General features: G+C 38.5%; 1 protein-coding gene across 4 annotated transcripts in view; it reads left to right on the top strand.

The window, feature by feature from the left end:
- LOC140209954 (protein FAM107B-like) overlaps window positions 1-23,443 on the top strand; it is a 112,883-nt gene that overhangs the window by 80,378 nt on the left and 9,062 nt on the right. For all 4 annotated transcript variants that reach the window (XM_072278644.1, XM_072278642.1, XM_072278641.1 and 1 more), the window contains 2 exons: window positions 4,067-4,103; window positions 16,538-16,706. In XM_072278644.1, the coding sequence (XP_072134745.1) occupies window positions 4,082-4,103; window positions 16,538-16,706 (191 nt within the window). In that variant the 5' untranslated portion in view covers window positions 4,067-4,081. The remainder of the gene's footprint in view (window positions 1-4,066; window positions 4,104-16,537; window positions 16,707-23,443) is intronic.

The following is a 23,443-nucleotide window of genomic DNA, read 5'->3' as shown; positions in this document are numbered from 1 at the left end:
AGGCAGCTACTGGAGGGAGGTGAGAGTAAATGGGGAACGATAATGCCAGTGATTTAGAGAGCTAATGAGCCTGCCATGGATTATGCAGAGTGTAAATACCAAGCATATGAGGATTATTCAGGGTTGGACAATCCAGGAGGAAGGGATGACTCAGTCTTCCTGAAAATGCTGAAGGAAGGCCTGAGCTCAGCCCACCGGGAAGTTTTAGATTTGGGGATAGCGGTGGGATGAACTTTCTCCATGATAGTATCATGGGCCAGTGAGATAGACCAGAGGAGGCGAAGAGAAGTTGTAAAGTGGTTGTAGTGAAAGTAGCTGCTGAGATGTCATGCAGAACTTGCTTTGTGTGCTGGCAGCTGCGAAACATAGCAAGGAACGGCTGCAATAGATGTGGGAGGGGCCGAGCACAGTCAGGAGCTGTTAAGAGTCGGACAGCTGCCTGAAGAGGTTACACTTACGGTTATGGATCCCGCAACCTGCCTGGGTCATAAGCACGCTGTGCAAGTGAGCGCTGCACCAGTTGCCTCCATCCCCCACGGTTGTGGGCAAGTGCCTGGGCTGCGGCTCAAAGAGGTAGCGGTGATTAAAGTAAAGGCTCATCGGAAAGGGGGGCAGTAAGGAGCAGAGACAGAATGAGTGGGCAGGCATTGGGGCATCAAATAGCAGGGCATTTCTGCTGCCCTATTTGAGTAGATCCCCACCCCGTAACCTATCAAATCTGATCATGTCTGACTTACTTTCCTTCTCAGCCCCATCCTTCTACCTTCTCCTCAAAACTTTTGATGTCATTACCAATCAAGAACCTATCAATTTCTGCTTAAATATACCTAATGACTTGGCCTCCACAGACATCTGAGACAGTGAATTTCACAGAGTCAGCACCCTCTGGCCAAAGAAATTCCTCCTCATCTCTGCTCTAAACTGATGTCCTTCTATTCTGAGGTTATGCCCTCTGTTCTAGTCTCTCCCACTGTTGGAAACATCCTGTCCACGACCACTCTATCCAGGCCTTTCGACATTCTGAATGGATAGATTTAAGGTAGGAGGGGAAAAATTTAATAGGAACTTGAGGGGCAAATTTTAGCACAAAAGGTGGTTTCAATGTGGAATGGGCAGCCAGAGGAATGGGTTGACACAGGTACGATAAGAACACTTAAAAAAATAATTGGACGGGTACATGGATTGGAAAGGCTTAGAAACATGGGCAAGTGGGTCCAGCTTGGATGGAGCATCCTGGCTGACATAGAGGGATTGGGCTGGGGGCCTGCTTCCATGCTGCATGACTCTATGACACACTGGTTCTTCGGGCATTCCAGCTCTTCGTATGTACTGTTTACTACTTCAGAAATTCAAAATAAATGTAAGACTTAACTACAGAGACAGATGGCATCGGACGTTTGTGGCTCAACAATCTTCATCAAAATGCAATGTGATACACACTGGATTCCTGATAGTTGGACCATTGGATAATCAGGGAAGCTGATAATTTGGGACAACTCTTAAAGACCAAAAACTATTCCAGGAAATAGCCAAAATTCCCTTAGTTTACTTGAGACACCATGCCACTTGACTGGGACAGAAGACTGTTAATAAACAGTTTCTAATTAACACCAGTCGCATGTGCTTGTATGACCATTAGACTCTGTACTGTGCTTTCAGTGAATGGTTTTTGAGGAGTGTCAGTTGAATGTGTTTTTGTTTAAAAAAACACTGATTTTTGTCACTGATAGTTGGCGAGAAATAAGCAGTAAGACAACTCAGAACTGTTTTGCTCACTGTGGTTTAAAGCACTCGGGCTTGGAAATGCCAGAAATGGCCAGGAGTGAAAATGAAACAATTTCAGTACTTCAACAAGTTAGGAACTATGAAGAATTTGAAGGTATTGACAATCAACTTGAGTGTTACCTTTGGCTTTACCATACACTCAACGCTCAGCTGTGCATGTGAAAGTGGTTACACTCTTGTATACCTCTTCAACAGGCAGATAAGGGTAGCAAGTGGGTCGCATACTCCAGTGAGATAGGGACATGCAGAAAAAGGTGCATGACAAGGTGCAGAAGAAGTCATGGTCATCCACTGCAACCAGGGAAGAGCCCAGTTGTGATGTCCATTTGTCCCACCAGACCTGGACTTCTGAGTTCGACAGAGTGGAACTGCCCCAAGGCAATGGCTATTCCACTTTAAAACTCTCCCACACAGGATTCCTGTCATTGTCAGATAAGATAGACAACCACCTGTAGGACTGGTAGTGTTCCAATTTGTTCTGTATTTTATTTAAATGCACAATTTGTTACTTAGTTAAATAGTACTCTGTCTTTTTATCTATTTCCATGAAACTTCAGTTAATTGGGGAAGCCTCTTAATTGGGCCAATATATCCTGGTACCAATGTGTTCCAACTGACTGAATATGCAGAAACCTTGCAATAAACCGGCAGCTATATTGTGTGATTATTTTTATTTTGAAACTTTATATGTGATTTGATGCTGAAATGATAATACTTTCATTCTTTTTGAATGCTAGAGGTGATAATGTACCCAACATAACTGAAGCTAGCATTGCTGAAGAAGGAAAACTCACTGGCTATATGTATTCTCCAGCTGGTGGCGCAGTGACATCAGCGCCAGACTCCAGAGCGAAGGTTCCCAAGTTCGAATCTAGTCGGGCTGCCCCCGGGCAAGCTTTCCATCCGTGCCAGGTTGCGCGTCGAGCTCGCAACTCGGCTCTGTTAAAAAAAAACTGCGCTGTGAGAAGGACATGGGGACCACTCACAGGATCTTTCCTCCAAGACGACCACTTGAAAAAGTGGTCGCTGAGGCTCTGGCAGAGTATAGCACACGAAAAAAATAGGTATTAACCTATTGGACAAGACATTGTTAAAATGACTTGGAGATAAGTCACTATTCTTAAATTTATATGGTGTCCTCTGATGAATACTCTGAAAATATTTTGCAATTGCTTTAGACATCAATATTGAATCAACATCACATGATATCAAAATATACCATTTGAAAAATGTAGGTAGCTGCATACCAGTCAAATATTCCTCAGTTGTGACATTATTGTTGTTCCCTGAGCTTTATTTCTTAAATATACTTTAAATCAAATTTGCAGCTTACTTCATGTTTACTTTTAGAGTACTGACCATAGACTGCACAATGCTCAGAATATATTGCCCTGGTGATAAATGCAATTCAAAAAGTATAAATTGCTTACTTTTGTCTATAACATGGCTATAACAGTATAGATCTCATGCAATGACATAACAATTTAGATCCCTTATGATACAGTATATATCATTATTAAAATAATGTAACAGCAACTTTGTATGAGGTGTGAGAATTTCTGATGTAGATGCAATCAGCAATTAGATACAACCTCCACTGAAATTTCTGTTGCTTTCCTGAAATGATTTTGTCTTTCAAAATTATGCCCAACTGTCAGTTAATCACAAGCTTAATCTAGATGCAGCTCAATAGATAAAGTAATAGAATTTAATTTTTTCTTGCTTTAGTCAATATGTATTTGTACATTTGCAATTTGTAGTCTTATGCATTTTTATTAAAATAGCCAAAATGGGTTAACTACATATGATTTGTATTTTTAATAGGAATGTTAAGTCCATCAACTGTAAATAACTGAATTTTAAATACTGAAAATGACTAAAAATCTGAACTGATTGTTTTATTAAATTTGTTACTGGGCATAAACCAATTTCACAGTAAATCAAGTATATTTTAATGTTTAAAAAACCTGCTCTGGATGTCAATTTAAAAGAAATAGTTTCACTTAAAGAATTTACTCAAACAGATGCAGTCAGTTGAAACTTGTTATGTTCATTATACGGAATTGGGACCAACCAATTTTATAGGCAAGACTTGCTGTAAGCAAAGTGCTTTAAAGGCATAAATTTAAAAAGAAGTATTCTGGGGGTAACTTGAGTTCAGCATTTCAAAAACCTTTGAAAATTTGATAGTTTTGCAAAGGGTATCAGCAGCAATTAGAGCTAGTGTTAGGAGTAATTCAAGCAGTCTAATTTTCCCTTTTCTGTTTGTCACCCACCACAGATTGGGTTCAAAAGCATGAGAGATGGGACAAAATCTGGTAAGCACTAAGTTATGTTTTCAAAAAAGGAGTGACACAAAATACAGCAAATGCTGGAATCAGTTGGTGGAACTCGGCAGGTTTAATAGCATCTTTTTGGGGATGGAGATGGAGGTGGGAAGGAATCATCAATGTTTTGGGTCAAGATCAAAACTTCAAAGGTTTACCTTGAATGCAAAAAAAATATTTTTTATCCTTTTATTAAAATCCAATTCCAAACAATAATCTCTTATTAATGTATTTCATGAGGAATCTTTATTTGTATTCAAATTCCAAGACTGGAATTATTCTCCTTCAAAAAAACTTGATGTGCAATCATTTTAAGTGGTTATATGTGATTAAAGTAAATGAGGATTTATATACCAATCTTGATCTTTTTCTTTGCACTACATTGCAAAATCTCTTCAAGGGATGCCTACCCTGAAGAAGTTCAAATCTTCCTTTCGACGGGAGTTCTGTGATAGTCTCACTCTCTGTTCCCCCTCTGTGATCTCCCCAGCCCTCTGACTCTTCACCTTGTACTTCTTACTCCCCTTCCCCCACCTTCTTACTCTGACTTCTCATCCTCTTTTCCGAGTCCTGATGAAGGGTCTCGGCCTGAAACGTTGACTGTTTACTCTTTTCCATAGATGCTGCCTGGCCTGCCGAGCTCCTCCAGCATTTTGTGTGTGTTGCTGCTTCTTCTTTGTTGCCTGATTTTTCAAAAAGACCAACGCTTGTATGGTACAATAAGTGATATCAGAACATCAGAAAGTACCTTTGAGAAAGATGGCAGTGAAATTTCCATAAACTATGACATGATTAGAGCTGGGGAGTCCATTTCCTAAAAGTTGTTCATGTTAAGGAGATTGGCACCAACAATGAATTTGAATGTGGATTCATGATGAATTCATAATGACTTGATTTGATTACTTTGCTTCTTCAAAAAAAGAGAAGGAATTGGTCACTGCCATTGGGTCCGGTTCTGGGAAGAAATCTGAAGTTAGATGAAGCAGCTCTTGTGTGTAACAGACGATGGCTTCCAAGTGTTCAGGGAGCCACTAAAACAGTTATTCATCTATATGATTATGCTATAATCACATTTAGCTGTGTTAAGTTTGTGTGCTTCTCTCTCTGCTCTAATTGCTCTACACTTGATTATGTGGCTAAGTACAGCTCCAATGCCGTATTTATATTTGCTAACAGCACGACTGTTATTTGCCAAATCAAATGTGGTGACAAATGGGCATAAAGGAGGGAAATAAAAATGTAGTTGAATGGTGTCACAGTGACAAACTCTAATTGAATGTGAACAAAACCAATGAGCTGATTATTGACTTCAGGAGGAAGAAGCTGAAGGTCCATGAGCCAGTGCTCATTAGGGGAACAGAGGTGGAGACGGTCAGTAACTTTAAATTTCTTGGTGTTACCATATAAGAGTATCTGTCCTGGAACAAAGGCACAACAGCACCTCTACTTTCATAATAGTCTGTGCAGATTTGGCCCGCCACCTAAAACTTTGACAAAGTTCTCTTGATGCACAGTGGGGAATATCCTAACTGGTTGAAACACAACCTGGTATGGAAACACGAATGGCCAGGAATAGAAAGGTCTACAGCGTATAGTGAACACAGCCTAGTCCATCACAGGTAAATGTTTCCACAGCATTGAGCGTACTTACAATGAGCACTGCCATTCAAAAGGACCCCACTATGCAGGTCATGCTCTTTTCTCACTGCTTTCGTCGGGTAAGAGGTACAGAAGCCTTAGGTCCCACACCTCCAGGTTCAGGAAGAGTTATTACTCTACAACCATCAGACTCCTGAACCAGCATGGACAACTTCACTCTCCTCAACCCTCAACTGATTCCACAACCTACAGACTCACTTTCGAGGACTCTATAACTCATATTCTCAGTATTATGTTTTTCTATTTGCACAGTTTGTCTTTTTTTTGCACATTTTCATTCTTTGTTTATGTATAGATTTAAAAAATTCAATTGTATTTCTTTGTTTTCATATAAATGCCTGCTGGAAAATGAATCTGAACATTGTATATGGCGACATATATGTACTTTGATAATAAACTTACTTCAAATTTCAAAAATCAAAGCAAATTTATTTCAGAGTACATATATGTCACCATATACAACCCTGAGATTCATTTCTTGAGGACATTGACAATAAATACAAGAACCACAATGGATTCAATGAAAGACTGCAACCAACAGGAAGGTCAAACAATCAATGTGCAAAAGACAGCAAGCTGTGCAAATACTAAACAAATAATAATAACAAGTAATAGTAATAAATAAGCAATAAATATCAAGAACATGAGATGAAGAGTCCTTGAAAGTGAGTCTATAAGATGTGGAAACAGTTCAGTGATGGGGCGAGAGAAGTTATCCTCTCTGGTTTAAGAGCCTGATGGTTGAGAGGTAATAACTGATCCGAAACCTGGTGGTATGGGTCCAGAGGCTCCTGAACTATCTTCCTAATGGCAACAGAGAGAGGAGAGCGTGGCCTGGGGGTGTGGGTCCTTGATGATGGATGCTGCTTTGTTGCAGAAGTGTTCCATGTGGATGTGCTCAATGGTGGGGAGGGCTTTACCCGTGATGGACTGAGCCATATATGTACACCATACTTTGTAGGATTTTCCTTTCAAGGGCATTGGCATTCCCACACCAGGCTGTGATGCAGCCAATCAATATACTCTCCACTACACATCTATAGACATTTGTCAAAGTTTTAGATGTCATGCTGAATATTTGCAAACTTCTAAGAAAGTAGAGGCGCTGATGTGCTTTCTTCATAATGGCCCTTACATTCTGAACCCAGGACAATCCTCAGAAATGATAAATCTGAGGAATTTAAAGCTGCTGATCGTCTCCATCTCTGATATCTCGATGGAGACTGGCCCATAGACTTCTAGTTTCCTCCTCCTGAAGTCAATAATCAGCTCCTTAGTCTGGCTGACATTGAATTAAAGGTCATTAGTGTGGCACCGGTTAGCTAGATTTTCAATCTCCCTCCTATATGCTGATTCATCACCACAATTGATTCAGCCAATGACAGTGGTGCTGTCAGCAAACGTAAATGGAGCTGTGCTTAGCCTCACAGTCATAACTATGACACAAATTGAGCAGGCTGCTAAGCACACAGCCTTGTGGTACATCTGTGTTAATGTTGATTGTGGAGGAGATGTTGTAGGATAATGTACATAATTCACAACCACCGTCACTTTAAGAGGCTGGTCTGACGCATTGACGTTGTTACTTAAGGATTATTAGCGCATTTTATTTGTGTTTAGGTTTTGGAGTTCAATAAAATGTGCTATGGGTTTCATTAAACATAAAACAACTCACTTCAATATATTTGCAAAACCTACACTGGTGACGCCGATGCTCGAGGACGATTCCAGAGTTCTTGAATATGTCGGCCAATGCAGTTGCTTTAAAACTACTGGGGTTTTGCGAGCAAAATGCCATCGCTTGGTTCGTATAAGACTTTTCGACAAGTTTAACCAGAAAGTTAATTTTTTTCCAAAGTCTATCTAGTAAGTGGCTACCATCTGGTGCCTGTGTGCTCAGAGGACATTTCCAAAACAGCTGTGATAACCCCGTTTGGCCTTTCTGAGTTTCTGCACATGCCATTTGGACTGAAGAATGCAACACAGACTTTACAGCAGCTGATCTTGAAAGACTTAGATTTTCTTTTTGTTTACCTGGATGACATGCTTGTCACCAGTGCACTGAATCTGAACACATATCTCATTGCATACTTTTCGAGCACTAAAGCTGATAGGGGTTGATTATTAATCCTGCTAACTGCCAGTTTGGGTTGCCAACCATTAACTTTTTTGGGCGTCGCATCCCCGCAGACGGTGTGAAACCTCTCCCATCAAAGTTATGGATTTCCCACTGTCCCACACTACTAAAAAAACTACAGGAGTTTTTAGGTATGGCAAATTTCTATCACCACTTCACTTCACGAGCTGCTGAACTTACGCTCCCCCTGTATAGTGAGCTTAAAGACAATACCCCAAATCAGGTGATTGACTGATCAGCGGACATGACCAGGGCATTTGATGATACCAAACAAGCTCTTCCTAATGTGACCCTTCTGGTCCACCTGCTCCCCAATGCACCCATAGCCATTACTACTGATGCCTCAGACTTTGCTGTGGGTGCTGTTCATGAACAGTTGGTCGGAGGCATGTGGCAGCCATTCATCTTCTTCAGCCAGCACCTCCACACCTCCACACCTCCACACCCCTGAAAGGAAGTGCAGTACGTTTGACCATGAGCTTCCTGTTCTCTACTTGGCCATCCGCCATTTTCTTCTAGATGGTCGCCATTTCACAGAGTTCATTAACCGCAAACCCCTTGTGCAAGCGATGGCCCAGAACCTCAGTGTTAGGCTACATCACATCGCAGTGCATCACCCACAGTCCAATGGCCTGTGTAAGCGGTTTTGCCGCTTTTTAAAGGCTGCTCTGAGAGCTTCGCTGACCAATGGGTGTTGGCAGAAGCTTCTCCCGTGGGTCCTGTTGGGGCTCAGAACAGCTCCAAGAGAGGACCTGCAGGCATGCACAGCTGAGTCGGTATGAGGGCAGCCGTTACGAGAGCCAAGCGATTTCATTCCTGGCACCACAACCACCTGGTTAGCCTCTCAACAATGTTCCACCCTCCTCAGTAAATTCAATTCCTTTTCATCTGTTCCTACCTCCCATGCTCTTGGGTCCCTGTGGTCCTACATTCCGCCTCGTTTTCTTTTGTCCGCCATGACGCACACCAACATTCCCTTGGGGCCCCCTTATGATGGCCTGTTCTGCATTTTGGAACAGGGAGAAAAGACTTTTATCAAAAATAAGAGGGGTAAACCTGAATGTTTTTTTGGTACATATCCTTAGACTGGCCCACCAAGACTGGGAGGAATCCACTGCCATGCCCCTGGTGTCACAACATGACCATCAGAGTGTCTACACACCTTTGGACGAGCTAGAGGCACCTGCGGCTCCTTCACCTCGGAACACAGGACCCGAGCAGGGCAGCTAGTCCGAGCTCCAGACAGGTTCACAATGCTAGTTTTAGTGAATTCTGTGGAGGGTTGGGGGAGGCACCTGTGTAAGGTAACGTAATTAGGAGAAATGTACATAATTCACAACCACCGACACTGAGTTGGAGTGTCACTGAATTTGGATATGGCCCAAGTGCAGAGCAGGAGACATTGAAGCGGGATCACAGACTTTAACTCAAAAAGAGTTAGAGGGAAACAAAAACAATAAACCACTTGGCCAAACAGGGCTATTAACTAAAACTCTCAAATGGAAAACGAAGCCAACACAGCGGATGAAAGGAATAACTAAGTATAAAATGAATACCGCTAGTCTTCAGAGTCAGTTGACTCGACAGTCCAATTTTCTCAGGCAAGGCTGAATGCAAGTAGGCCGCAAAATGTTGCTGTGCTTTGTTCAAGTCTCGACAAGCACAATGACGAAAAGAATGGAGTTAAGTGCCATCACAATGAAATAACAATTAGCTGACACGTGTATATTCACGAGTGCAACTGCCATATCTGCTGCGCTGCTGAATCCGTGGCTGTGACATGGGGTTTTACTTTAACAGGCTGGTCTGACATGTTGACGTTGTTACGTTAAGGATTTTAGCGCATTTTTTGTGTTTAGGTTTTGAAGTTCAATAAAATGTGTTGGAGGTTTCATTAAACATAAAACACCTCACTTCAATTTATTTGTGAAAACCTATAGTTATGCCAAACCAAACTTACTGGGGTCTGCGAGTGAGGAAGGGATTTTTATCTCTTTGCACTTTACTGCTGTCAAAGCAACAAATTTCATGTCATATTTCAGACTAATCAGGGGCTCGTATCTGTTTGCTTCATGATATGCACCATGTTACTCATGCACTATAAATGCTCCACTTCACTTTACCAGATCTCTCGTGACTTAAACTTGATAGAAGAGAGAAGCTCCCCCCAGTTTGTTTCAGCCACATCCACTGGTTCCCTCATTCCTACCACAATCCCTCATGGAACAACCCTTTCTTTTTCAGCAATCAGTGTGGTGAAACTTCCTTTCACTCCTGTCCCCAAGGCAGAAAGGCCAGATCTAAGTGCAGAAATCAGTCTCAGAATCAGATCTATTATCTTCATCGTATGGCATGAAACTTGTTTCTTTGTGGCAGCAGTACAGTGCAAAAGCTAAAAACCTACAAATGACAAAAAATAGTAAATAGTGCAAAAATGAATAATGGGTTGTTCATTGGTTCCATAACTGTTCAGAAATCTGATGGTGGGTGGGAATAAGCTGTTTCTGATTCATTAATAATAAATAAATTACTATTTAATTATTTATGGTACAACTGTAACGAGAACCAATTTCCCCCAGGATCAATAAAGCGTGACTATGACTATTAAGTATGCATGTGGGTCTTCTCCCTGATGAGTGAGGGTGCTTAATAATGGATGTCAGATTTTTGAGGCACACCTCTTGAAGATCTCCTCAATACTGGGGAGAATTTTGTCTGTGATGGAGCTGGCTGACTCTACAGCCTTTTCCAGTCTTTTGCGATCCTGTGCATTGGAAGCCCCACATCAGGCTGTGATACAACCACTCAAAATGTTCTTCACATTTATAGAAGTATGTAAGAGTCTTTAGTGACAATTTCTCCAAACTCCTGATGAAATAGATCCATTGTGATGACGTTCTTTGTGATTGCATTAATGTTTTAGGCCCTGTGTGGTTCTTACATGATGTTGATGACTAGGAACTTGAAGTCGCTCACCATTTCCACCTCTGACCCATCAATAAGGACTTGGGGCTTGTCCTCCTAACTTTCCCTTCCTCAAATCCACAATCAATACCTTGGTCTTGCTGATGCTGAGTGTGAAGACACCACTCAAAAGGCAGATTTATCTCACTCCTGTAAGCACTCTCAACACTGTCTGAGACTCCACCAACAAAAGCGTGTCTTTGGTGAGTTTATAAATGGCGTTTGAGCTGTGGTTAGCTTCACGTGATGAGTGTAGAGAGAGTAGAGAAGTAGGCTAAGCACGCATCTGTGAAGTCTGCCTGTGTTGATGATCAGTGAGCAAGAGATGTTATTACCAATCTGCACTGACTTAGGTCTTCCAATATTCCAGGTATGGACTGACCATATAAATGTCATAAGATCTCTTTGTACGGGGAGTCGCATTGTCCTGCCATCATAGCAAATCTACCATTTATCTTCCTAATTCCTTGCTGCACCTAACAAACCATCAGTGATTCATGTTAAGTGAATCAAGGTTCACCTGAATGCAACATACTTCAGTCTTTCAACACTTAAACACAAAAAAAAATACTCCTTGTATTTTTTCTGTCACTTTATTTTTAACAATTTACATGGACTGTTTACATCTTTTGAAGCCTACATCCTTCTCATAAGCTCTGCCCCCCAGCTCGGTTTCATTAGAACTAAGCTATTTAAAACGAAGATATTTTGTTTTTGGTTCCTCATTCATATCATTTGAAATGCATTCTGAACAAATGTGGCCATAATACTGATCACTGAGGCAAGTCACAGCCTCTCAGCCTGACAAAGGCCAATTAATTGTAATGTTATTTTGACCGATCCTCAATCCACCCCAGTATGTCACCTAGTCCTGCATTTTTAAATTTTGTTCAGCAATCTCTTGTGTGGCATTTTATTGAAAGGCTTCTGAAAGTCCAAATACACCATATCAGTTAGTTTAACCATACCTACTGCACTAGCCACACCCTCAAAAAATTCCTTCAGATTTGCCCAAAATGATTTTCCTTTCAGAAACCAATGTCCCCTCTGCAGTCTAATTGTTATTTTCTAAAGTTCCTTTTGCTATTTCCTTAATAACTTCCAACATTTTCCCAAATACTGATGTCAGGATAAACTGGTCAGTAGTTCCCAATTTTCTCTCTCCCTTTGCTAGCTGGTGATTTTTTGGGGAACCATTCTAGGTTCTATTGGGTCTTGGTAGATAAGAACCAGTGAGTCCACTATATTTGCAGTCATCCCTTTTCAAAGCCTTTGATCATTAGATCCAGGGAGTAATTCAGTTCCAATTATTTCTCCAGTATTTCTTTTTCACAAACTATCTTCTCATTCCTCATTTACTCTAGACATGCAGTTTTCTGCTATCCCTGAATAGTTGTTCAATATCTGCACCATATCCTTATTCCCTGAAATAACTTATCCTGCCTCACTCAGAATTAGAATCAGGTTTAATATGGCCGGCATAGATTGTGACAGCAGCAGCAGCAGTCCAAAGCAATACATGACAAATATAGAGAAAAAAATAAATGAATTACAGTAAATATATATATGTATATTAAATAAATACATTTTAAAATAGTAGTGCAAAAACAGAAATAATTAAAAAAGTGAGGGAGTGTTCATGGGTTCAGAGTCCATTTTGAAATCGGATGGCAGAGGGGAAGAAGCTATTCCTGAATCACTGAGTGTGTGCCTTCAGGCTTCTGAACCTCCTACCTGATGGTAACAATGAGAAGAGGGCTTGTCCTGGGCGGTGGGGGTCTCGCCACTTCGAGTTCGCCGTTGAAGTAGTTAAAACCCACATTAACCTTTTTATTTACCTTTTCTCATATCTAGAGATTTTCCAGTTTGCAAGGTTATTACTTTATTCTGCTTTCCATTTCCTTATCAATTTATTAGTCCTCCATTGTGGTGAAAAATCTTTAAGGAGCTGAGAGAGATGAAGAAGCAGAGGGAATTAATTTACAGTGTGTGAAGTCTCCTGCACTTGAAGCCCAACCACCAGCAGGTGGAGCTAAAGTGCTTGAGTAGATTTGAAGAGGAAGAGGCGGAGTTTATATTTGGAGGGGAATTTTAAATTGAAAGCACCAGGGGATCAGAATTCAAAGTCAAGCAGAAAAGCTAAGTGATATACTGAGGGTGCTGATGAAGTGGAGTAAACCAGGAATATAGGAAACTAAGGGTTTTAGTTTAAATGGGCAGTTCAAACAGCTCCCATTGTTCTCCAGCCAAATTTTACAAAGGTTGGCTGAAACACTTAAGCAAAAAGTAGTATGTTTTGGAGCAGGAGTCCAATTTATTTTTAATATTGTTCCAGAGCTAAATTAAGTTAAAATATGAAAGTCAATCTCTTGCTGTCGCAAATCATACTTGTGCAGATCAAATATTTTATGTGAAAGATGCATACTCAATGACATCTTTACTTATACAAAGTAGGTCATTATATGTTGGTAACCAAGCTTGGTGGTAATGGTGATGTAACGTGAAGTTATGTCCATATGTGAGCACAGTTACCCCATAATACTGAGGCCAACCTTCATTTCTCTCCTAACAAAGACAAATATGAAGCCCTGTTAGAAACATACATTTATTTCAATTTAAACATTCTACAGTTTCTGCATGAGATAATCATCCCACTTCGGCTGACAACATAGAGTACAGTACTCAGAACTTCTTGTCCATTCTAACCCTTGGACATTATTTTCTGTAAATAATATTACAGCAAAAACCTAGCATCACTCCATTAAATTTCTTACGAACTGAAAAATGCATCGTTATATTTTCACTGTGTTATTGCGCGCAGATTTATTAAGATGATAATACGTATCTCACTTCATAACCTCAGAAAATAACACATGACCAAACCAATTTCTTTTGAAATAACACCCCGAAGGAAGTAGAAAAGATAGTTTACATGTTTGGTTTATTGTGCTTGCACTACCTGAAAGCAAATATTAAAAAAATAATCATTTCATTTTTTCTTCAATAAGTTCTGACAGCCATTGAAGGGTTTGCAGTTCTTAGTCACATTTCACGTGAATGGAAATGGAATACAAAATGGTCACAGGATTCCCATTGAATTACACATCCATATTGTCTTAAAAATGAAGAAAATTTTTTAAAAAATGGTTACTGAAAGACCTAACTGTAAGTCAAATTTTGCTAATTTGTGAATCAGGTTTTTACTCAGTGGCATTAACACGTCCTCTGTTTTAAGGAAAATGATAGGGAAAATTCCATTTTATATTCATTATATATCCTGAGCAGAAATCTGTGCAAAAAGAGTTCTGCTGTGATCTGGTGAAGTACATTTGCAAATCAAATACAGAGGGAAATTGTTTCCTAGCTGAGGGACATCAGCTAGTTTGCAAGCTAGTGTGTTAGAACTAGATCAAGACTCTTTTTCATTACACTGATTTAATCCACTCCTAGATGAATTTATAATTATGCTCTGTTGATATCAATCTTTATTTCGAATTTATGCAACTACTGCCTCATAATATTTTTATGTACAGTTTTACAGGCAAATGATATATCCCAAAGTGGAACACCCTATTCCTTTCTGGTTTTCCTAGGGCAAATATTTTTCGCGATGAATGAGCTCATGTCTCTTGTGAGACATATATTATTCTAATAAACAAAGTGTCCTTAAAAGCAGAGAAAAATTGGTCATTTCCAATTTAGGATTAATGAATAAATACCAATCTGACAGAGAATATTTGCAAAACTACTGTCATGTCATGAATTGCTAAGAAGTAAATACAGCAAATGCAAAAGTTAATTGAATATATAGCGTTGATATACTTAGTATAAAATATCTGACATAATGAAACATAGTTCAGCAGAGTTGAATTTTCATCTCTCAGGGACAACATCCCTTCCTGCCATAACCTTCCTCCTGCTCCCTCTTTTTCCATCCTCCCCTTCATTTCCCTTATCCTCTAGCATGACATTTCAATCAACTTAGGGCTTAAGTAGAAAAGGCACAATAATGTACCCAAAAGCAATTCAATATGAAAGGACTCAAAGACCCTGCAAAAAAAAGCTATGCAATTAATGCCTCATAATCAACTTGGCAACATCTAATCAACAAGATTGTCCCCAGTGCCTGGTCTACCATGGACTTCACCATAAATACCATCTAAAGACTTTCATCTTCATAGGATGAGATTCATTTTCCAGTTGTAATGAAGGATCTTCAGCCTTAAGCTCTGCTCTTCTTTCCATGAATGCTGCCTCACCTGCTGACCTTTCCCAGAATTTTCTATTTTTATTTCAAATTTTCACTATCAGCAGTTTATCCCTAGATTTCTTTAATTGATGAGATGTTATCATTGAATAACATTTAAAGTAAAGTCAATTCAATCCAAGCAAAGGAGGAGAGAAAAACACAAGCTGCAAAACAAACTCAGTTTATTAAATACCTTATTACATTTATTTCTGTGATATATATATAAAATGTTTAATAGTATTACTTCTGCTTTCAAACTATTTCCTGGTTATAATTAAAGCAATAGACGACAGCTATATCTCTTTCTCCTGCTCCGTGCGTGTCTCTGTGCGTTTAGTTTTGTATGTGAAGCATGTATGTGTGCATAAGTGCATGCTTGCACTTGTATCATTTTTCCTTCCTTTCTTCTGAAATATATTCAGAAATTATCTTTCAAATAAGAGCTTTCAGCTCTCATGTGGTTGAGTCAAAAGTTTTGACGTATATATTTTGAGGGTATATCTTGGGTGGACTTAAGCAGACAGTAGAGCAAAAGGTAACTTTTGAAATGTCTCATCTGCATGCTCCAATGGACGTGAAGAGGCTATGACACAATTTGAATAAGAGTGAACTTGTTCTCCTTCTGCCCCAACCAGTATTGATTCCTCATCCAGCAGCTCTGCCAACAGATAATAAACACTAGAGATTCTGCAGATGCTGGAAATCCAGAGCAGCACACACAAAATGCTGGAGGAACTCAGTTGGTCAGGCAGCATCTATGGAGAGGAATAAACAGTCAATATTTCAGACTGAGACCCTGTTTATTCCTCTCCATAGCTGCCGCCAGATCTGCTGAATTCTGCCAACAGATTATCAGGTCTTAACTTAGTTGGAGACTTTGCACAACTTGCAGCAACACTTGTCTATGTGACTATGTTTTCCCTTTAAAAGTAATGCACTGCTAGAGAACACAAAAAGCAAGGTAAATGTTTGACATGCTGCGTTTCCCGGCTCCGTCATTTGGGGTTGACGGGAATCAAGACTGGTTTAGGAGGTCTTGCAGTGAATAACACTGGGTCACACCAATATTTTATATTTACACTGTTTCAATAAGTTCATTAATAAATTAATATTAATTCTTAGTTATTAGTGATTTTAATTAAATGCAAGTTAAACAACTTTCATAAACAGAATTGAGCTAATGTGATTAAAGTTATTATGAAATCTTCCATCTATATAAATTATTTTAACTAATTCAAGATTCAAAGAGTCAAGATTCAAAAAACTTCATTGTCATTCTAACCGTACATCAGCTCTGCAGGGCAGAATGAGACAGCATTTCCCAGAAGCAGTGCAATCTATAGTGACCAACGTTCAGTGGTAACATGTGGATAACAAAGGTTCCTTATGTCTGCTTAACACTAGTTCTTCATACAGGATACGCCTGGAGTGGTAACAGGGAAGCAGAATTGGGGTTAAAGAAAGCTAATGTAACTCAGGCTGATGGAAAGACTGAGCTCATTAGACCCCAGAAGCTCAATAATCCTGTGAAGGATTCCAAGAGTTATCGCGCTCTTCATCATGAACTGCTGTTAAGTCACAAGAGGTGAGTCCTGCTTCCTAGATGATTTTGAAAATAATTTCATAGGAAGTTTATTTCTGTTCTGTGATTGTCTTCCTGTTAAGCAAAGTAATTGCCTTTGGTCCTTGCCACAGTTTGCACAAGTGCCTCAGATACAGTTATCAGTAGATTTGACACTGTTGTGTGAACAAAGTCACTGGAGAAACACAGTTGGTAGGTATGAAAAGTAGTCTTTTATTTGATACACACACTCACAAATAAACTGACAGCCTTTTGGAGTCACGAGAGAGAGTGTGTGTGACAGAGAGAGACCCCTTTCAGAGCAAGAGGTCTGCTTGACCCAACACTACAGCACATTTTATATGCTAATGGTCAAAATTCAGGACAATTCCAAATTTACAATGTTTCCTTTGAACTACATACCACCTTTACACTTCCCTCTTCGCACCCATACAATAGACACAAATAACAAATTTAAATTTGCAATGTCTGGTCTTTCAATTATCTGCGGTGTTTTCCATCAACTTGGATCACAGTTTTTAGGAGCCTATTGTTCTTAGCTGCATTTTAGATTTAATCCACAGTTATTTGCTATATGTGCTAATCCCCAAAAAACCTCCAATAAACAATAAATCAGGCAATACCATTAACAGTGAGAAGAAGAGGACTTCACACAAGAAGTAAGTAAAAAATTCAGAATTTGAATTTCATTGGCAAACAAATTTTCATAGAGCAAACTTCAAAATGTGTAGAAGAAGGATAAATACTAAATTCATCTGGGTGGGGGTGCAAAGGGGACATTCATAAGTCACTTAATGTGGAGATGTAGGCTATACAATCGTAGGGAAGGAAAACTAAGCACTATTTGAAGAAGCGAACGGCTATCGTCGTAACGGCCATTGTCGGAGTGGACTGAGTCAGAGTGGAACGGCTTTGGCTCAACAGGCTTCAGCGTAAACAGGCAGAGGCGAGGGTAGGTTCTGAATTTTAGTCCTGGGTATGACTCTAAACTGCAACCGGTGATGAGGCTCTGACTGGGAACTTTCAGAGCTTTGGGGAAAGTGGAGTTACCCCTTAGTCATTCATTGCTCCCAGGGCCACTCTGACCCAGAATGGTAGCACCTGCAAGGGTTCCTGCTCAGGATAAGAGCGAAGGCCAACGGCACATCCGGCAGGTTCAGTAACTGAACTTATGATGGAGAAGGCGGATGAGCTATGACTTCAAATGTCAACGGCTATAGTATAGGTGGATGAACATTTGGGAAAAGAAATGGCAATTTCTTTAGTTCGCCCAATGGTAGGCAATAGCAAACCACCATTGCTATTTGCTAAGAAAACCATGGTCAAACCCACAAAATGTATCACACAACAACAGCGTCAGGAGGATCTTCAAGACAACTCTGAGGATGCTTCGCTCAGTAGGGTTGATTCTGGCCAGCAGGGGATCCCTGACCGTCATCAAGCTACTGGTCATAAAACTAATGTAAAACAAAAAAAAATTATTGCCACTTGGAATGTAAGAACCCTATATCAAGCAAGAAGATTGGACAATGTGACAAATGAAATGGAAAGACTAAAGATTAACATCATAGGAATTAGCGAAGTTCATTGGATAGGTGCTGGAACATGTCAGATTAGAAATAAAACACTAGTTTATTCTTGTGGAACATCCCATACTAATGGAGTAGGAGTTCTAATGGATGAAAACATGGCAAAAGTGTTTTAGGACATTGGGCAATATCGGGAAAAGTGCTCCTTGTTAGATTCAGAGGACAACCATTTGACTTAGCAATTATACAGATATATGCACCAACAACAGATGGAACAAATGAAGATATAGATAAATTCTATGAAGAGCTTGAAAAAGCAAAGAATGGATGCAAATCTCAAGATATTGTTATTGTCATGGGAGATCTAAATACTAAAGTAGGACAAGGTGCTGATGGAAATAGCATAGGAAAATTTGGACTAGGGGAAAGAAATGAAAGAGGTGAGAAATGGGTAGAATGGTGCAAGATGAGTAATCAGGTCATTATGAATACCTACTTTAAAAACCATCCAAGTCGCTTGTGGACCTGCAAAAAGTGCAGGTGATAACACTAGAAATCAAATTGACTTTATTACTATAAACCAAAGATTTAGAAACTCAGTGACTCAATGCAAAACATATCCAGGGGCAGACTGTAATAGTGACCATAATCCAGTAGTATGTCATGTAAAAGTAAAACTTAAAAAAGTAAAGAAGCAAAAACCAGAACAATCCCTTGACTACTTGAAATTAATTAAAAAAGAAAACTTAAGACAAAAATTTACATTTGAAGTAAGGAATAGATTTCAAAGTCGAGAAATAGCATCTGTTGAAGGTGATAGCAATCATGTAGAAATGAAATTTAACTCTCTAAAGGATGCCTTGGTAGAATCAGCAAAGTTAGTGATTCCTAAAAAGGAAAAAAGCACAAAGAATAAATGGATGATAGATGAAATCAAAAATCTAATGGAAGAAAGGAGATGGAAGAAAGCAAATCCTATAGAATATAAATCCTTAGATTAAAAAGTTAAAAGTTTATGTCAAAAAGCCAAAGAAGAATGGTTAAACTAGGAATGTGAGCAAATAGAAAGAATCACTATTACTGATCCAAAAAGGCCACATCAACAAATCAAGAATATCACTGGTAAAAAGCTCCTCTGTTCTTCAGGTGGATGTTTGAAAACAAAGGATGGTACCATTATCATGGCAAAAGATGAGATTATGAACAGATGGACTGAGTATATTCAAGAATTGTTTGAAGATGATCGAGGCGAAAAATGAGAAATTAAGAAAAACATTGAAGGTCCAAGTATTTTAAAATCTGAAGTTCGTAATGCAATAAATAAGATGAAGGCAGGTCCTGATGAATTAGCGATAGAACAAATTATTGCCCTTGAAGATTATGGAATTGAAAAACTTACTGATTTAATCAATGAAATTTATGAGACTGGAATAATACTAGAAGAGATGAAAAAGCCAGTATTTATCACTCTTCCTAAGAAAGCTGGAACAATAGAATGTGAATTACATAGGACCATAAGTTTAATGAGCCATATCACCAAGATTCTTCTAAGAATTTTGATGACAAAAGCTAAAAGTAAGATACAAGCTGAAATAGGCAAAGAACAATGTGGTTTTGTGAAAGACAAAGGTACAAGAAATGCAATATTGATGTTAAGGATACTATCAGAACGAGCTATTCAAGTGCAAAAGATTTGTTTGTTTTATCGACTACACAAAAGCATTTGATAAAGTGAACCACAATAAGTTATTTGAACTATTACAGGAAACTCTAGATCTAGATTCGAAAGACCTCCGCCTAATCAGAAATCTGTACTGGAAACAAACTGCCACTGTAAGAATAGATCTTCAGTTTACAAAAATAAAGAGAGGCATTAGACAAGGGTGTGTTTTCTCCCCTGATTTATTTAATGTGTACAGTGAAACAATATTACAAAAAATAAGAGACATCTTGGGAATCAAAGTTGGTGGTGAAAACATCAATAATTTTGGATATGCATTTTTGCAAGTACGGAGGAAGAACTGAAAAACTTAATTGATATAATTGTTGAAGAAAGTGCAAAAATGGGACTATCTATCAATTGCAAAAAGACAAAATATATGGTGATATCCAAAAAGAAGGAAGATCCTATATGCAGGCTGAGAATAAATGGGGAAGACATAAAACAAGTACAGAACTTTTGCTACTTAGGAAGCTGGGTGACATCAGATGGCAGATGTGACTTGGACATCAAAAGAAAAATAGGGATGGCAAAAGACACCTTTACGAGAATGAAGAGTATACTGACCAATACTAAACTAGGTATGACAACCCACCTCAGAGTACTGAAATGTTACGTTTATCCAGTTATGTTATATGGCTCAGAATGTTGGACAATAGCTAGTAACATGTGGAAACGAATTGTAGCAGCAGAGATGTGGTTTTTGAGGAGGATGCAAAGAATATCATGGACGAAACGAATATCTAACGAGGATGTCATGAACAGAGCAAACACAAAAAGAGAAATAATGTATGAGATCATGAATAGGGAACGTAACTTCATTGGACATGTGATCAGGAAAGAGGAGTTAGAATGCATGGTAATTATGGGAAAGATTGAAGGGAAGAAAGCAAGAGGAAGACAAAGACAAATGATGATGGAAACAGCAGCCAGAGAACTGGAAATGAATACCAATGAATTGATCCACTTGACCTGAAACAGGAGTGTGTGGGTCATGGCAGTCAAAGCTCAAACTGGGCATGGCACCTGATCATGATGATGATGATGTTGATTTGCAGAAAATAAAACTAGGAAATTTGTGTTAAATTTGGCTGGGTCAGTGATGCAGTTCTGTGAAAGGGTTCTAACTTGTACATTATAAAAAGTATAGAAAGTCAATAAATACAGACATCTGAGAGATTAGAAACATTGGAAAGATTGAAGAGGTTTTATATTTTCTTTTGAAAGGAACTGGTTGAGGAGTGATGTAACAAAAAGCCTTTTATGATGCGGAACCTGGAAGTAATATTTCCATCTGTGGTGTGGGCTAAAACCAGAGGCTATAAATATTTACGAATAAATTATGTGGAGAATTGAGAAAAAGTTTCTGATCAAAGAATGGTCGGAATATACAATAAAAACACCAATCTCCTTACTTGGTATTGACACTAAAATCCTATCCAAAGTTTTGTCTCGTAGGATTGAAAATATTTTACCATCTATCATTTCTGACGATCAGACTGGATTTATTAAAAATCGATATCCCCACTTTAATATTAGTCACTTATTAAATGTTATTTATTCTCTTTCTAAAGAGATATGGAATGCATGATATCCTTAGGTGCTAAGAAAGTTTTTGATTAGGTTGAATGGAATTATTTATTTAAAACCTTAGAAAAATTTAATTTTGGGCCAATTTTATTCAATGGATTAAATTACTTTATTTATCTCCCTCTGCTCGCGTTCTTACTAACTCTCAGAATTCCAAACCATTTAAACTTCAACGTGGAACTAGACAAGGTTGTCCTTTGAGCCCTTTGCTTTTTGATCTGGCCTTAGAACCCTTAGCTATTGCTTTTCGAGGATCTAATGATATCACTGGTATTTTAAGGAGGGGTATTATTCTCAAAGTTTCGCATTATGCTGATGACGTATTGCTTTATGTTTCCAATGTTGAGACTTCATTACCTTCCGTACTTTCCTTACTCTCCTGTTTTGGTCATAAAAAAAAAATTTCATAAGAGTGAACTTTTTCCTTTGAGTAATTTGGTATCAATTAATACTAACCTTCCTTTTAAAATTGTAAGAAATCAATTTACTTATTTGAGTGTAACAATTACTAAGAATTATAAATATTTAATTAAAGCAAATTTTTTTACCCTACTGAATTATGTAAAAAGGGCGCTATCAAAGTGGTTGCCCCCTTTCATTATTGTTGATTGGCCGAATTAATTCTATTAAAATGAATATCTTGCCTAAATTTTTATACCCTTTTCAGGCCTTACACGTTTTTATTCCTAAATCCTTTTTTGATTCTCTTGATTCTATCATATCTTCATATATATGAAGAAATGAACTTTCTTGACCAAATAAAGTTTGTCTTCAAAAAGCTAAAAAGAATGGTTTAGCTTTACCAGATTTTAGGTTTTATTCCTGGGCAGTCAATATACGGAGCCTCACATTTTGATCATATTATATTAACCGAGAGGACTGTCCGGTTTGGGTTTCTTTAGAAACTAACTCTGTTAATAAATTTTTCTATCATCTCACTTCTCAGATCCTCAATTCCTTTACTTTTAAGTGAACTAACTGATAGTTTTGTAGTTAACCATACTTTGAGGATTTGGGTACAATTTAGAAAATATTTTGGTTTATTGAGATTTTCTCTTTGAAATCCCATTTTTTCTAACTATTTTTTTAAACCTTCTATGACTGATTTAGTTTTCAAAGATTAGGGTAGACTGGGTATTAAATGCTTCCAGGATTTGTTTATTGGAGGAAGTCTCTTTTCATTTGAGCAGTAGTCAACTAAATATAGCTTACCAAAACCCACTGTTTTCAATATTTACAAATTAGAGACTTTCTGCAATCTCAATTACATACATTTCCTAACAATCCCGATAAGAATTTATTGGATGTAATTTTTAATTTAAAACCTTTTCATAATGGATCAATATCTAATATTTATGGTATGTTGTTGGGAATGAGAAACACTCCTTTAGACAAAGTTAAAAATCTCTGGGAACAAGACTTACAGACTTCAATTTCTGAGGAAACTTGGAATGAAATTTTTAAATTGGTTAATACCTCATCATTATGTGCCTGTCATTCCCTCTTACAACTTAAAGTGGTCCATGGGGCCCACATGACTAAAGATAAGCTGTCTCGTTTTTATTCGGATATATCTCCCTGTTGTTACAGATGTGATAATGGACAAGCTTCATTAATTCATATGTTCTAGACATGCCTAAGTCTTGAAAAATATTGGAAGGAAGTATTCCAAACTTTTTCTGTACTTTTCAAAGTAAATTTTAAACCTAACCCTTTGACTGCCTTATTCGGTATTGTTGGAGGAAAAGATATTATCTTGGAGACACCTGATTTGCACATTTTGGCTTTTATTTCTCTTATAGCTAGGAGGACATTGTTGCTTAAGTGGAAGGATGTTGCTCCGCTTACTCATGCTCAATGGTTAAAGGATGTTATGTCATGCTTAAATTTAGAGAAGATTC

Source organism: Mobula birostris, chromosome 14, assembly GCF_030028105.1.
Source record: "Mobula birostris isolate sMobBir1 chromosome 14, sMobBir1.hap1, whole genome shotgun sequence".
Taxonomy (NCBI): domain Eukaryota; kingdom Metazoa; phylum Chordata; class Chondrichthyes; order Myliobatiformes; family Myliobatidae; genus Mobula; species Mobula birostris.
Note: the sequence above shows the minus strand (reverse complement) of the source record. Positions and strands in the feature narration are given on the sequence as shown.